General features: G+C 34.7%; 2 protein-coding genes across 3 annotated transcripts; one reads left to right on the top strand and one right to left on the bottom strand.

Moving 5' to 3' along the window:
- Positions 1-6,630: 6,630 nt before the first annotated feature.
- Positions 6,631-10,160, bottom strand: LOC114247819 (cyclin-dependent kinase 20). 2 transcript variants are annotated; one of them, XM_089738294.1, is made up of 6 exons: positions 9,832-10,159; positions 8,937-9,125; positions 8,686-8,807; positions 8,055-8,169; positions 7,334-7,561; positions 6,631-6,788 (listed from the first exon to the last, which is right to left on the bottom strand). In XM_089738294.1, the coding sequence occupies exons 1-6, from the start codon at positions 10,027-10,029 to the stop codon at positions 6,711-6,713; spliced, it is 930 nt and encodes a 309-aa protein (XP_089594420.1). In that variant the 5' UTR covers positions 10,030-10,159; the 3' UTR covers positions 6,631-6,710. The 2 variants fall into 2 exon arrangements, with proteins under 2 accessions (XP_089594420.1, XP_089594421.1); XM_089738295.1 differs by lacking the exon at positions 6,631-6,788 and adding an exon at positions 6,908-7,028 and having other exon boundaries at positions 9,832-10,160.
- Positions 10,161-11,134: 974 nt separating this feature from the next.
- Ugt2 (uridine diphosphate glucosyltransferase 2) lies at positions 11,135-14,004 on the top strand. Its single transcript, XM_028180866.2, has 4 exons — positions 11,135-12,038; positions 12,930-13,152; positions 13,351-13,570; positions 13,645-14,004. The coding sequence occupies exons 1-4, from the start codon at positions 11,211-11,213 to the stop codon at positions 13,949-13,951; spliced, it is 1,578 nt and encodes a 525-aa protein (XP_028036667.2). The 5' UTR covers positions 11,135-11,210; the 3' UTR covers positions 13,952-14,004.
- Positions 14,005-14,533: the final 529 nt, after the last annotated feature.

The raw sequence follows: 14,533 nt of genomic DNA, 5'->3' as shown, positions 1-14,533 counted from the left end.
CACAAATAACATTTGTTTAATTTGTATGCTAAACTAAGACCAATTGAAAAAAAAGTGTTGTCACATGATACGCAAGACTTTGTTGATCGTAGCCTAAGTAAGCTCTTGTGCATACAATAAATTTCGGAATTGTGCATAATTCCTTTTCAGATTGTCAATTAACTAAAACAAAACAAAAAAAAGTTGTAAAAAGTACCTACTCATATTTTAAATAGTGACCTATTGTTATACCATTAACTATTTAATTTCAATAAAAGACGCTGACAGTTGAAGTAGTACTCTTATGAGAGTTTTACGCATAATAAGAGTGTGTGAAAACGGCTTAAAGGAGACACGTGCGTCTAGAACTCTTCTAGACTCTAGAAGGTGAATTCTGACACGCTAAGTAATCACTTAGCGTTATCAAGAAATCTCTTGAAATCATTCATGAAGTGTGATGAAATAATATGATTAATAAAAAAAGACAATTATATGATAAATATTTTGAAAATAACGTAAGCCCTCATATTTGTTGCGCAGAGCAGCTCGAATGCGGTCTTTGACCTTTGGTTTTGAAAGCTTTACATTACGGGCTCACGAAGTTATGTTGTTGTTTACTATACATTGAATGTTTTGGCTTGGCTTAGCAAAATTGAACCGGCGCTATATGTTAATATCGTTTCGGCTGCGGATTTCGGTGCTTTTTTTTCGTTTTTAAAACTATAGTCGAGTGAAGTTAAATTTCTCAGAAAAAATCCTAGCTCACAGTACAAAATATATTAGTCAAAATTATTCGATAGAAAACTACCGTCATCAAAGTTGAAATGTTTTAAACGTTGTAGTATAACGAAAAATATTCATGTTCATTGAAACACTTTACGTTTAGGTTTTAATTTTCATATAGAGAGTTCGAAAAAGTCGTAAAATGGCTCGAAATAAGTACATCCTTACCAAGCCATTGAAACATGCAGTAAGTTCATTATTTATTTTACACATTCGCGAAGGGCTGACATTCGAAATAATTATCAGGGGTTATTGTTGCGATTTTCAAACATTTAAGTCGTGGTAAGAACTCTTCAAAATTAGTATTTGTGATGTAGCTCACGATTGATAGATGACTTTCTTATGGGTAGCGCGAGCTGCGAAAAATATCACTTCATATAGCCAATATATGAAGTTAATATTTACCTTTCTGTTCTCGCTGATGGAACACTGCAATCATATAATCTAATAAGCATATAAAAAAACTTTCCATCAATATCATAACGTCATGTGATTATTATTTTTTTTAACTATAGAAGTCCTTCATCTTTACAAACACAATTCACACATAAAGAAGAGTGCATACAGATTAGTATCTTGTATTGGATTAATGATTACTACCATTATAATTATAGTGATATTTTTATTGGTGCTTCCGAAATTTCTAATAACAGGTTTTATGTATAGGATTATAATTTAAATTAATAGAAATCGAAAAAAACATGGTTTACCATCAGGTGACGAAAAAAAAATTATTTTTCTAAAAAAAAGTTAACTACATACGGCTCACCTGGTGGTGAGTGGTTACTGTCGCTCATGGACCTCAGCAATGCCAGGGGCAGAGCCAAGCCGATGCCTACCGTTTAATACTCTTCACAAGCTTCGTTTGAAGAAGGGCATGACATTTGTATAATGACGTCATCGTTTAACACAAATAACCATAATCTTGTTGCGAAAAATAGAAGTGTTGGGGATGTCCTCTCAATCCTCAACAAAAAAGTAGCGATTGTGTATTTTATATTAAATTGTATTCCCCACTAAGAAGAGCATTGATTTTTTTATTGCCTTTCTTGGCAGTCGAGCACATGGTCCATTGATTGCGAGTGATCACCATCCCTCATGACGTCTTCAATGCCAGGGGCTCTGCCAAGCGGCTGCCTGCCGCTGAGATAGAGATCTCAAACTTTGTAGAGAAAGACATGTCATAGCATTCAGAAGACCGCGGGGCCAGTTCATTCCAAAGTTGGAAGGTAGTTTGCTAAAAAGTACTACGGAAGGCATCTTGGATCAGCACAGTGGTTGAATAGTAAGATGTAGGTAAATCGTAAAATCTGCTCCGGAGACGCACGGGGCGATTGCGAAAAGGAGATGACAGGATAATCTAAAAAACTAAAAAAATAAACACAATTGTGGTGTTATTAATTACGAAACCAGTCAATTACCAAAATTGTTTGGTGGTTCAATTCCAGCAATTGAAAATATGATCGTGCACAACGCTCATATAAATTAAACGACGAAGATACAACGCTTTCATAAATATGAAACAATGACACAATGTACTTTTCAGTGATAAATCTAAATACAGGTCATGTTAATTGTTAGTACGATTTCTGATTATGAATACAAAACGGCTCGAAATAAAACAAAAGAACAATTATAATTACAAGTAATTCTCTTCCTTAATATATTGCAAATTTCAAATATGTTTAATATATACATATATGTATAATTTCCAAGTAAAACAAACCCTTTTCCGTTCCAAATACCTAGTCTTACCATAAATACTGAGACAAAGGAAAACAAAAAATTTCTATTGCAAATAACATTTATTACTTTCACAGTGTGTTAGTTTAATACATAAATATAAAACAATATAAAGTATATAAAGCTTATTCGAAGTGGTCTCCATTGGCTGCAATACAGTCCTTTAAACGTTGAGTCCAGTTATCAATAGAAGCACGCACTCTTTCCATGGCAAAATTTTTCACTGCCTATCGTACGGATTGTTTTAGGGACTCCAAATTATCATGGCGTTTAGAGCAAGCTGTACTCTCTAAAACTGACCATAAATCATAATCCAGCGGGTTAAGATCGGGACTAGACGACGGCCAGTCTTCAGCACTGATGAAGTCCGAAACGTTCGTTTCCAACCAAGACTGCGTAGACCAAGCTTTATGACCTGGCGCCGAGTCTTGCTGGAAGGACCATTCTTGATAATTGAACATGGTGTTGTTAAGGGGCTTCACTACCTTCTCAAGAATGGTATCTTGATACACTTGTGCCGATGTTTTGATACCTTTTTCACAAAAGTATGGCTCAGTCACTCCTTCATAGCTAATACCCCACCAAACCATCACTGAAGTCGGATAGTGCCCACGTTGCACTCTGTCGACTAATTGGGAAGCTTCCTTAGAGCTTTGAGCGTAAATACGGTCATTTTGTTTGTTAAAATGTTGCTCAATTATAAAAAAAATCTCATCCGTAAACAAATTTTTTCTATGGACTCCCTTTGCGTACCGCTTCAGTAGTTGTTTCGATTTTACCACCCTATTCTCTTTTAAATTATCAGTTAAGAAATGACCAGTACTACGTCTCTTATAGGCTGCAAGTCCTAAGTCATCTTTTAAAATACGCGACATGGTTTTAGATGCTATCTTCATCTCCCGAGATAAAATCTTTTGCTTTCAGACAGGATTTCTTCGAATTCTTTCTCTTACTGCTTTGACCACCTTTTTCGTACGAACACTACGTTGACGGCTAGATATTTTTCTGTCACAAACAGAGGAGGTCTCATTGCACCTATTAATAGCCTGGTACACAAACATTTTACCAAGCGTATGGAGAGTTTTAAAAATTGCATTTGGCTCCATACCTACTTTGTGTAATGCAATTACAGCGATTCGCTTCTCTTTATCACCCCACTCCATTTTTATATCGCAAAATATTGTACAATGTATAGGCGCCAAAATGAGAAAACTCAATAAGCAATCATATAAAAATGACAGATTCCAAATTCAAATGTAATATTTTGTTTATTTTTAATTGTAACAGTATTTATGGCCAGACTAAATATATGTTAATACTTTGACGATAGAAAACGAAAACGACCTGATAGTGAGTGTTCTGTCTGTTTATAGACAGAAGCTTTGATATAGAATACGAAAATTGAGAAAAAAAATTAAGGAATCAATGATATTAAGTTAACTTTTAAGTGTGAGTTTCCATAAAGAAACTTAACCTAACACATGAAACACTTATATAGTTTACAAGGTAATGGATGATTATGTAAATTAAAGCAACTATTGATTAGAATTTTAATGGCCTTTATATTAATGTGCCAATTGATCAATGTCCTTGTGTATTATGTACCTAATGTTCAGAGAGGCGCGGCGGCACGTATTAACAGTTGCATTTTTTAAAACCACTAAACATGTTTTAACAAAGTTTATTCTCATTTTAGGATCATTTAACACGATTTATTATATGACATAATTTTAGCTGAATAGAATTACCATAAAACAATTTTTTTTTGTTTATAATATTCAATAAAATTTTGAATATGCACCCTTTTGTACTTGTAAAAATTAAAAACATACAATTTTAAAAAAGTATCGCTCTTATAGTCGTTTTCATTCTGACGTTAATTTTTTTATAAAACAAATGAAAGAGGTACCGAGGAAAGCAATGTATAATATTTAAAATATTCGCGTATCTATTTATTTGCTTGAGTTATTGCTGGTAACCAAGAACCATTACTTCTAGGTAATTTTATAAAGTAAAATTTCTTATCATTTAATATAGGTATTATGTTACACCTACTTAAATAAACATATGGGTGTAACAGTAGAAAAAAAAGGTCAGCTCACTTCACATTATGAATTTCGAATATAAAGGCTGGTAGTATAACCTGGTAATATAACACCAAAATACCATTTCCTCCAGTTGTATGTCAACCAATTTTTTTTTTTTTTGGTCAGTAGTTATCTACGAACTGGAGGACTATTAAGAAAACAATTTGGAAATATATATTTTTTTTCAATATAACATAAAAAGAATATAAAATTTAATACATAAATATAATGATCCAAATCTTGAGATGTCAGTAATAATTTAATTTCGATAGTTGGAAGAATGCTAGTTAAATTAATTCTACATAATTTATCTTCAAGGTGTTAGCAGTACAAGGTTTGGATCAAATTTTTACAAAAAGCACTTGGTTTCGTGTTTGCCTTTATTTTGGGTACTAGAATTTATTATTTAACTATAATTATTGCAAAAAACAATTCACTTCAAGTAAATCGCATAGTTATTTGTATTAATACATTAGGACCAATTACAATATTAAATGTTCAATTTGCAAAGATAAATATGTTCCACCTTATCTTATCTTATCCCACTGAATATTCTCATCATATACATTACAGTTTGACAGAATTGGTTGATGTAAAAATGCCTCAAAGGTCCATTCATTATTCTGGAGACAAAGTTACTAGACTATAAGTAAATAAGTGCATTTGAATGACGGATTGGTTTGTTGTGAATATTTAATTCATCCACGTTTTAATAAATTAATTGTATATGTAAAGTAAACGTATAATAAAATTATGACGTTAATGTATTGTAGTAATTTGTTAACAAGCTTTACAAATTGTGTGAAAATGTGGACAGATTTTTATATTTCTAGCATACGATGGTTCCTGCGCAGTAATATATTTAATATTGTGGTCTCTTCATTGAAACTGCATAGGTTAAAGCTGTGTGACCAAAAATTAAAAAGTCCAACGTTACTTAAACTTTGCTGTAGCAGTAACTTGGCTGTGGCTAGCTCATATTTGTAAATAATTTTAGTTTTATAATGTTTGTATTATTATTTTAAAATATGTTTAAACTGGGTAGGTATGTAATGATTTCGTAATCTTTAAATTGATTTTAATTAGTTTCAATTAAACAACCTGTATATTTTTCCTAGAAAGGGTTCCGTTTTAATGTGATCTCTTGTACGAAAGGTTCTACATTTTTTTAGTTAATTTATTAAGACAATTTTATACCTTGCAATATTGTACAAACAGCAAATGCAGAACATAAAAAACAAAACAAGAAACATAATCTATTTGGCATATTACAAATGTAAATTTTTAATGTAGCGAGAAGTGGCACAGACGCACTATTTTATTAATATTATTATTTTGTTTTTTTCAAAAGAGCTAAAGTAGTTTGCATGCTGAGAAAATACAAATTATTGTTAATAAAATAGAACCATATTTAATATTATCATTGAAACAAGGTAAAAAAAGTGTATGTATGTAGCTTCCAAACTGTGCTGGGTGTCACGTGAACTGTTATAAAATGATTATGGTTACTTGTTATGTCATAAATTAGTTATTAATAAATAAAATATACTTTTGTAAGTTTTTTGTAATCGGGTGACAACCACATTATGCAATTTTCATTTTGGTCGTATTGTAATCTCAACATATTTTAGTTTTTATTTTGCATGACAAAACTTTGCAAAAAACAAACACATAATAATATATTTGTGCTGATACGTGTTTATTGGCCAGTGTATACATATTTATTTACGTATTTTCCAACTCTTGTTTTCTTTTCTTTAGTGAAATCTATAAAAGACTTAACACCGCCGTTGTATCTAACAACGCTTTTAGTAAAATATTTGTTACTTTGTTTTTTATGCTGTTAGCACAATAAATTGCGCTCAAACTGTTGCCTTATGCGACGAATAAATACGATGGTTTATTCCCAACGAGTTTAAATGTTATAATTTAATTTAAGCGCAACGAGTTCAATGGAAATGCAAATAATAAATTTTTGACTTATAGGTGTATAGTTTTTAAAAGAGTACAATTCGGTAATGGATAAACGAAAATATGATTGTAATTTAAATCATAAATGATGTATTAAAAAAATAAATATTTCATTACATTTTGGTTTTTATAATTTCAATATAACATCTACTTTGGTTTTGGCTTTGGCATTTCTTCTAACGAGGCCGGTAGAGGATTTTTTTGGAACCACTGGTGTCTTAAAGCCTGGAAATGAAAAGGGTGATTATTCTGCGTGGTATATGCCGCGATCATTCCATTTGGCCCAACAGCTACCATAAATGAATAAAATGAAATTAATTAAACGTTTTTCTTTGATAGGACAACTAAACTATACAATTTATGTCTCGAGGTGTGTGACAGTTTTCACGATCTTTCTTGATAGTTATTGAATATCAGTCTTCATGATCCATTATGGTCGTCTGATTACTGATGACAGTGGGATGTCTGGAATAGGCGTGAGATGAACATAAATGAGTTGAATTCTGCGTGAAAGAACATGTGCAGTTCACACGCGGTAGAAGTGGAACCTTAAGAAGTATTCTATCATATTCTCGAAGGCTAAGACCTATAGACGTTTAAGTTTGTCTTTTTTTATTGTCACCTTCTCGTTTGATTGACATTCAAATGATAGCAATGCTAAAGAAGCTTTCACTAGAAAAAAAAAACAATTTCAGGTAAACGCTACAGGTATGTATTAAGGTGCCTAATAAAATGGCTCAATAAAATAACAATGTATAAGTTAATCTTACTTGTTTCGCTGACATTCTTCTGTTAGCATCATATAAAATAAATGATTTTATTAGATGAATTGCGTCTGGCTCCACGCCTGGCAAAAGGTCAATCCATGGCGTCGGAGCAGATTCAGGGAAAGATATTTTATGGAAGTCCGGTAGTTGCGAGTGACCGGGCCATGTTTCTTCTGTGGGCGTTCCAAGGTGCTGAAGTACAATTGCTAGTTGTTCAATGTCCGATTCTCCCTAAAACAAATAAAAAATATTAGGTATCCAACATTGAAAAATATTGAAGAATATTGGTGTATATTGGAAATATATTGGCGGAAATCCCTTTGCGTGTGGCGCCGTGTGTTTGTACCATCTAATCCTTTGAAAGCTTTACCACGAAGCCAGATAATTAGATACTTATGGATATTGGCAATGTCAGGAACAGCTTAGTCGGTGGCTAATGCCAGGCCTTACCGATATTTAACGCAAAAATAAAAAAAAATGATTCGGATTAATTTATTTGATATCAAAATAAAATATAAATTTCTAAATTTGTTTGGATTAGTAATTATTAATTTCGATGATTTTTAGTAGGTATTAGAGTTCTTGATATTTAGGCGCTGTTGCAGCCGCCATGATAACGTGTAGACCAAAAATCCTATTAAGATCCCTTTTGATAATAGTGATTGTAACATCGATAATAATTGTTTTAATGAAATACTAAAAATACGGATACTAGATTACTCACAGCAAATAGTGGTTTCTTTGTAATCATTTCGGCAATTATGCATCCAACTGACCACAGGTCTATTTTTTCAGAGTAATAGCGTGCTCCATACAACAATTCCGGAGCACGATACCACCTGTAAGTTAGTGAAGTTTAAAGTTTTTTTTTATTGCTTAGATGGGTGGACAAGCTCACAGCCCACCTGGTGTTAAGTGGTTACTGAGTTACCTTGAGATATAAGTTCTAAGGTCTCAGTATAGTTACAACGGCTGCCCCAAAGTAAAGTTGTATACGAAGGTATGGAATTCTCAGTCCATAAACAATGCCAACGATACGATCATTTTATAATTTGAAAATTCACTAAACGATGCGGACGCCGACCAAGAGGGCCGGTGGTCGTGGCGCCGACGACCGCCGGTCCGGCGTCCCGAGGGGGAGGGTGATGGGAGAGATGTGCTCCGCACTAAGCGCTTCACTTTCTCCCCTTTACCTTTTCATGAGTTCTGTCTCATGCGAGGCTTGGATGCTGGCTGTTGAGCAACAGGAGGTTTTAGTCGGTTCAACTCCGACATTTCATTTCCTCCTGACAAAAAAAAACGATGCGGACGTGGCTTGTTTGATTGTTTAATAAAGTAATATAATGCGTATTAACCTTGTGGCCACTTGATGTGAATAGGGCCTACCACCCTCAGGCCAGTATAGTCGAGCTAATCCTAGATCTGCTATTTTCAATATTCCCTCATGATTTATTAACAGGTTTGCTGGTTTCAGATCCTTAAAAACAATAAAAGCTATACATTTTTACGAATATCTTTGAAATTATATTTGGAATTAACATTTAAATAAATAATTGAAATGCTCTGGATTATTCTAGAAAGTACTAATGATAATGATATACTATACCCTATGCATGACGTAATGAGCATGCATGTAACGCATTCCCTTTAATAACATTTCTGCATAAGTTTTGACTCTAGCTATTGTCAGTTCATGCTCGCATTGGTGCAACATTTCCCATAATCCGGAGTACATATATTCTAGCACGAGAACAAGACTCATGCCGCGCGGGAACATATCGTATAGTTTAATAATCTGAAATTAGAAAAAAGATAAATCAATCACTGTGCAGTTTTGTTACGGTGTTATTTTTCCGAACTGTGAAATGGCAATCCTTTCTGTTTAAAAATCACACCAAACGCCGCCTTAACTGTGGGATCTGTCCACTTGGATAAAGCGGCACGACACGAGAATCCTCTCATCGTGGCCGCCGGTAACTACATGCCCGATCCTGCGGACAGAATGGAAAGCAGTCGACGTCGCCCCAAACACGTCATTTCGGATCCTCCCGATCCACTAACGGTGCTTTTAGGTATCTCAAGCACTGGTCATCGTTCTGGTCGAACCCGTCGCTTGCGACGAAGGGCTCGACGAGTAAATTAACCCTCAGACACAGCCCACTGAGTTTCTCGCTGGATCTTCTCAGTGGGTCGCGTTTCCGATCCGGTGGTAGATTCGGCGAAGCACGGCTCTTGTTAGGGTTCGTGTTAGCAACGTCATCAGGTTTGAACTCCGTGAGCTCATCTACTAGTTAAAGCGACGCTGATATAGCCTCTCAAGGCTTAGGTAGGAAAAAAAGGTATCTGTATCGTATTCATATATTTACTTTAAATAAAATACAATACAATTTCCTGCAATTAGATAAGTAATTTGAGCTTTTTGACGGTCTTTTTTTTGTAACGGTATTTTTTAGGACGAAAGGATTGGATTTAAATTACAGTGAATTTAAACAAGTACTGACGTATTTACATCTTAGTAGTTGTAAAGCCTTGATCTCTCTCATGACATGGACCGGTATTCCATCTTCAAGATTCTTTATCAGAATTTTCTTTAAGGCCACCTCGCGACCTGTTGTGTTGTGTTTGGCTTTGAAAACAAGCCCGTGGGCTCCTTCACCGATTCGACCAACGACTGTATAATTATTTACATCATAATCCATCTTAGAAACTATTTATGGAATCTAATATAACATTAAAACAGATTATAATCCCTAAGTTTTATCTACAAAACTTTAATATTACAATAACATATTTTATAATCAACACAGTATTGTTGGCGACTGGTTGCTATGACGATTAAGGAACGTTCACATGTGCACTAGAAAAATATTATAATAAAAAAATTTAGAAAAGTTGTACTCAACTTTTCTAAATTTTTTTATTATAATATTTTTCTAGAGCTACTGCTCTGAAACGCTGGATTTATCTACATTTCTTTAAAATTTTTTATGTGTCATTTTTGCATCTCTACTCGACTGAATTAAAAAAAAATTACTCATGTACGCGGTAGTCCGAGCCACTAAGTGTAACTCCACATTTGAACTCGTAAAAACATAAATATTGCAAATAAAAACAAGAAGAAAAGTGTTTTGTCATAATTTAATATGATCGAATTGCATCGTAAATGCCGTGTCGTATTTGTTTATACTCGTTGTTCCACTTAAGCTACTAAAAAACAGTAAAGAAAATTGTCGACGTTGCAAATTCTATGTTACGAAGGTAGGTACTTCCAACGAAGCATCTCGTTTCGCAAGACTATGGACTATCTAAAACAGCGTACATTCAGCGCTTTAAAATGCTGTAGCGCTTTCTGATACAAAAAAAATGTTCTCCCAGTTGAGTGCATTTTTTATTTGGCCCAAATCACAACGGTTAATTTGGCACGCACTAGAATTCCCTTTACTTTATGAACCACAGACTGTTAAAATACCTATATATAAATTAATAAAAAAATAAAAAAAAATAAAGAATAAAACATCCAGTTATAAAGCATAATTCAAGTTAATGAGCCTGTCAGTCACACGAATGTGTAGCCGATGTGTGAATCTAACCCACGAGTATTGGCTCAGCAGTCCGGTACAACTACTACCAAGTCAGAAGAAAATAATTACAACTCATTATAATGAATGTTTGTCTATATGCACGTATTCTAGCCAAGCTCTACCATAATATTTTTATATTACAATGAATCGGCTTTAAATTGAACATGTTTGTACAGATGTGAAATTTTCTTTTATTGCTCATAGTACCTACTGCGTGCCCTCCTCATAAAATTATATCATTTTGAATTCCACGTCAGTCACAACTAGTCACTTTTGGTGTAGTGTTCGTTTTCTCCACAATGTGGTTAAAGTTTTTTTATTTCTTTAGTTTAGTTTTGTGTCCGTGTTATGCGGCTCAAGGCGCTTCGATATTAGCAGTCTTCTCTTCACTTTCCTATTCAGATCATCTGGTTTTTCGGGGCTATGTGTCTCTCCTCGCTCAAAGAGGACATTCCGTTGTGGTCATGACTCCTTACCCAGGCGAGTTTCAATACCCGGAGGTAGAAAACATAATCGAGCTAGATGTTAGTCAAGAATCAGCACCGTTTTGGGAGGAGTACAAAAGGCTGATGACCAATACGGACGATTACTATCCTCGGCTTAAAGCACTGAACGAGCTCTCACTAAAGATTGCCATAGCGCAGCTGAAGTCCAAGCAAATGACGGCGCTGCTCATTAATCCTAATGTCAAATTTGACTTGGTAATAACTGAAGCAGATGTACCATTACTTTACGCTTTAGCTGACAAATACCAGACTCCACATATAACGATAAGTACATTTAATGGAAAAATTCACCAGTACGAAGCTAAGGGTAATCCCATTCACCCTATTTTGTATCCCGACGTGAACTCACTGAACTACGGTAATTTGACTCGTTGGCAGAAAATTATCGAATTCTACAGACACATACAAACGAAAACAGAGTTTTACAACAACTATTTGCCGTTATGCGATGTTGCCGCCAAAAAGATACTCGGATTGAAAAGAGATTTACAAGAAGTTGAATATGACATCGATATGTTGTTCATTGCCAGTAATCCGCTGTTAATCGGGAATAGACCAGTTGTACCTGCCATACAATTTGTGGATCGGATGCATATTAAACCAAGGATGAGTCTTCCGCAGGTATATATTTTTATATATTACAAGACGTTATTTTTTAGGTTATGTTCGGTGTTATGATGGTGGTCTCTCTCGGTAACCGGATTCGGACTGGCTGGGGAAATCGAGGCCGTACGAAGCTCATTAGGTTTAAAATAAAGAGCCACGGTTTTGACTCTGAATCTGGTCTAGAGGGGTACCCCCGAACATCAGCGGTACCGCCACGTGGAGACGTTTTCGCTAACGATTCCGTCAGTCTGGCGTTCTTGCGGTGGCTGCTGGTTGAGGTATTGACTGCTGCCACTTCTCTTACCTGTCTCGGAAGGGTTGTTGACTGCTGGTTCATGCTCGGACGATCTGTATGGGAGAGTCAGTTAGTGGATCACTTACATCACCCGATTTCGTCTAGCGGACTTCCATCTGCATAACCACATTTTCGACGAGGGAGGGTGCCACATAAATCGAGTGCCCTCGGCACACCCCTTATATATATTCAGCCGCAGGCACATAAAAGGGTATGTTGTGGGCAAGAACCCGCAGAACAAGAAGAAGAAGAAGGGAGAAGCAGTTATCAATTTCCGTTCGATCTCGTATCTCATGTGTTAGATGATATGGTTTCTAGGTGGTGATGACTTTGGACTCAGGTCACAAAATGGTTCTTTGCTAACTCTGTCGAAAATGGTTTCTCTGACAAAAATATATGCTTAAACAGATTGCTTTATAAGATTAGGCCGCCTATTGCTTATATTTTATATGCATAAAGTTTTATTGTTATAAGACTTTACTGTTCATTATTTGTGATGTTCATAACATATGGATTTTAATTAAGAGATAGTATTCTATAGCTACAGATCATTAACGCTGCAGAAATATTTTTATGTAAGTAATGAATGTACTTGCAAAATTTTGTTTTAGAATTTACAATCATTGTTAGACTCTCAAACGAAGGGAGTAATTTACTTCAGCTTGGGAACTCTACAAGAGGCGGAGAAATTATCTGTTAAAACACTTCAAGTTTTCGCGGATGCTTTTAGAGAATTACCTTTCACAGTTTTGTGGAAGATTGGTAAAATGAGCACGTTAAAGCTATCTGACAACGTTATCACAGACGTATGGTTTCCGCAACAACAATTATTGGGTAATTATTATTTTTTGCAGATTTTATTTAGGTACTGGTAATGAGACAATATTAAGATAATTAATGAATTTTAACTTTTTTTTTCGATATTCATTTATTTTAAGTAGTGACATTTTTATGCCATTAATACTCCAAAATCCAATAACGATCTAAATAATTATTTGAAACTTTTAAATAGATTTTTTTCTCTATTTACAGCACACAGAAACGTAAGGGCATTTATAACTCACGGCGGACCTAGATCTTTGGAAGAAGCACTATTTTATGAAGTACCAATCATAGGTTTTCCTCTTATCACATCTAGAAAGATATTTATAAGAGAGCTTACCAAGTACGGCGCTGGTGAAATCTTGGACCCCTTACACATTGACAAACAAACATTGAAACAGGTCATATCCACAGTGGCCACTGATGAAAAGTAAGTATGAAATTGAAATAAGTTTTAATTCGGAAACTTGGTATCTACTTACTGACTTCTTTTAAAATTTTCAGGTACAAAAAAGCGATAATTAAGCTTAAAGGTATGGTTGTCGATCCGTTGATTTCGGGTCCCGACAACGCTGTCTGGTGGACTGAATACGTTCTTCGTAACCGCGGCGCACAACATCTACGTTCACCAGTTGTTGGCGTTACCTTCATCAAATATTACATGTTGGACATCCTTACTTATATACTTGCAGTCGTTCTATTTCTGCTATATTTGACTTTTCTTGTGCTGAAATGTATTTACAGACGTTTGCGAGCACGATTTGTGCTGAGAACTGGTCAAGGACCAGAAGGAAAATTCAAGGCTTTGTAAATCCAATTAAAATGTTTATTTAGTATCGATAATATTAAACATATTTTGTGAAATTTGTTTTTAATTACACCAGTAGTACTTGTGTTCTACGGTACAAACCTTAACATTGAGATACCTATAAGTTTGAGGATCGAATAAAATTGGTTTTCTACACGTTTCATACCCTTCGTACCGGAATATCTACCGGAGTGGTTTATCTCAGAACCAAAAAGGGTGACAAGTTATCCTAAAATTGATTTTTTATAGGCAAATAATAATTAATATTGCTGAGCTTCAGTTAGGAACTTCATGTATTAAAAACCAACAAAAGATGGATATTAGTGGGTGTATGCCACCGCTCATCTGGAAACATGATTCGATTGAATTGACTGATTGTGCCCGGACAGAGTTCAGTACTGAGAGCCCATAGACAATACAAGTGAAAGCCGCCACTCACCTGGAGATACGAGGTTGATTTATTAAATTTATTCTATTTATTAAATTGTAAAACATGTGTCCCACTCACTAAGTCAGGATACATGACGACAGAAATAGACATGATAGTAGGCACAAATATTAAGTGTATAACCTATGGTAGGCACA

This window comes from Bombyx mandarina, chromosome 25 (assembly GCF_030267445.1).
Source record: "Bombyx mandarina strain Sakado chromosome 25, ASM3026744v2".
Taxonomy (NCBI): domain Eukaryota; kingdom Metazoa; phylum Arthropoda; class Insecta; order Lepidoptera; family Bombycidae; genus Bombyx; species Bombyx mandarina.
Note: the sequence above shows the minus strand (reverse complement) of the source record. Positions and strands in the feature narration are given on the sequence as shown.

Coding starts and splice junctions, on each gene's coding strand:
- LOC114247819 (XM_089738294.1), bottom strand. CDS start 10,029: ATGGATTATGATGTAAATAATTATACAGTCGTTGGTCGAATCGGTGAA. Junction 9,126..9,831: donor AACTACTAAGATGTAAATAC/GTCAGTACTTGT, acceptor TTCTAATTTCAG/ATTATTAAACTATACGATAT. Junction 8,170..8,685: donor TCACATCAAGTGGCCACAAG/GTTAATACGCAT, acceptor ACTAACTTACAG/GTGGTATCGTGCTCCGGAAT.
- Ugt2 (XM_028180866.2), top strand. CDS start 11,211: ATGTGGTTAAAGTTTTTTTATTTCTTTAGTTTAGTTTTGTGTCCGTGT. Junction 12,039..12,929: donor CAAGGATGAGTCTTCCGCAG/GTATATATTTTT, acceptor ATTTTGTTTTAG/AATTTACAATCATTGTTAGA. Junction 13,153..13,350: donor TCCGCAACAACAATTATTGG/GTAATTATTATT, acceptor CTCTATTTACAG/CACACAGAAACGTAAGGGCA.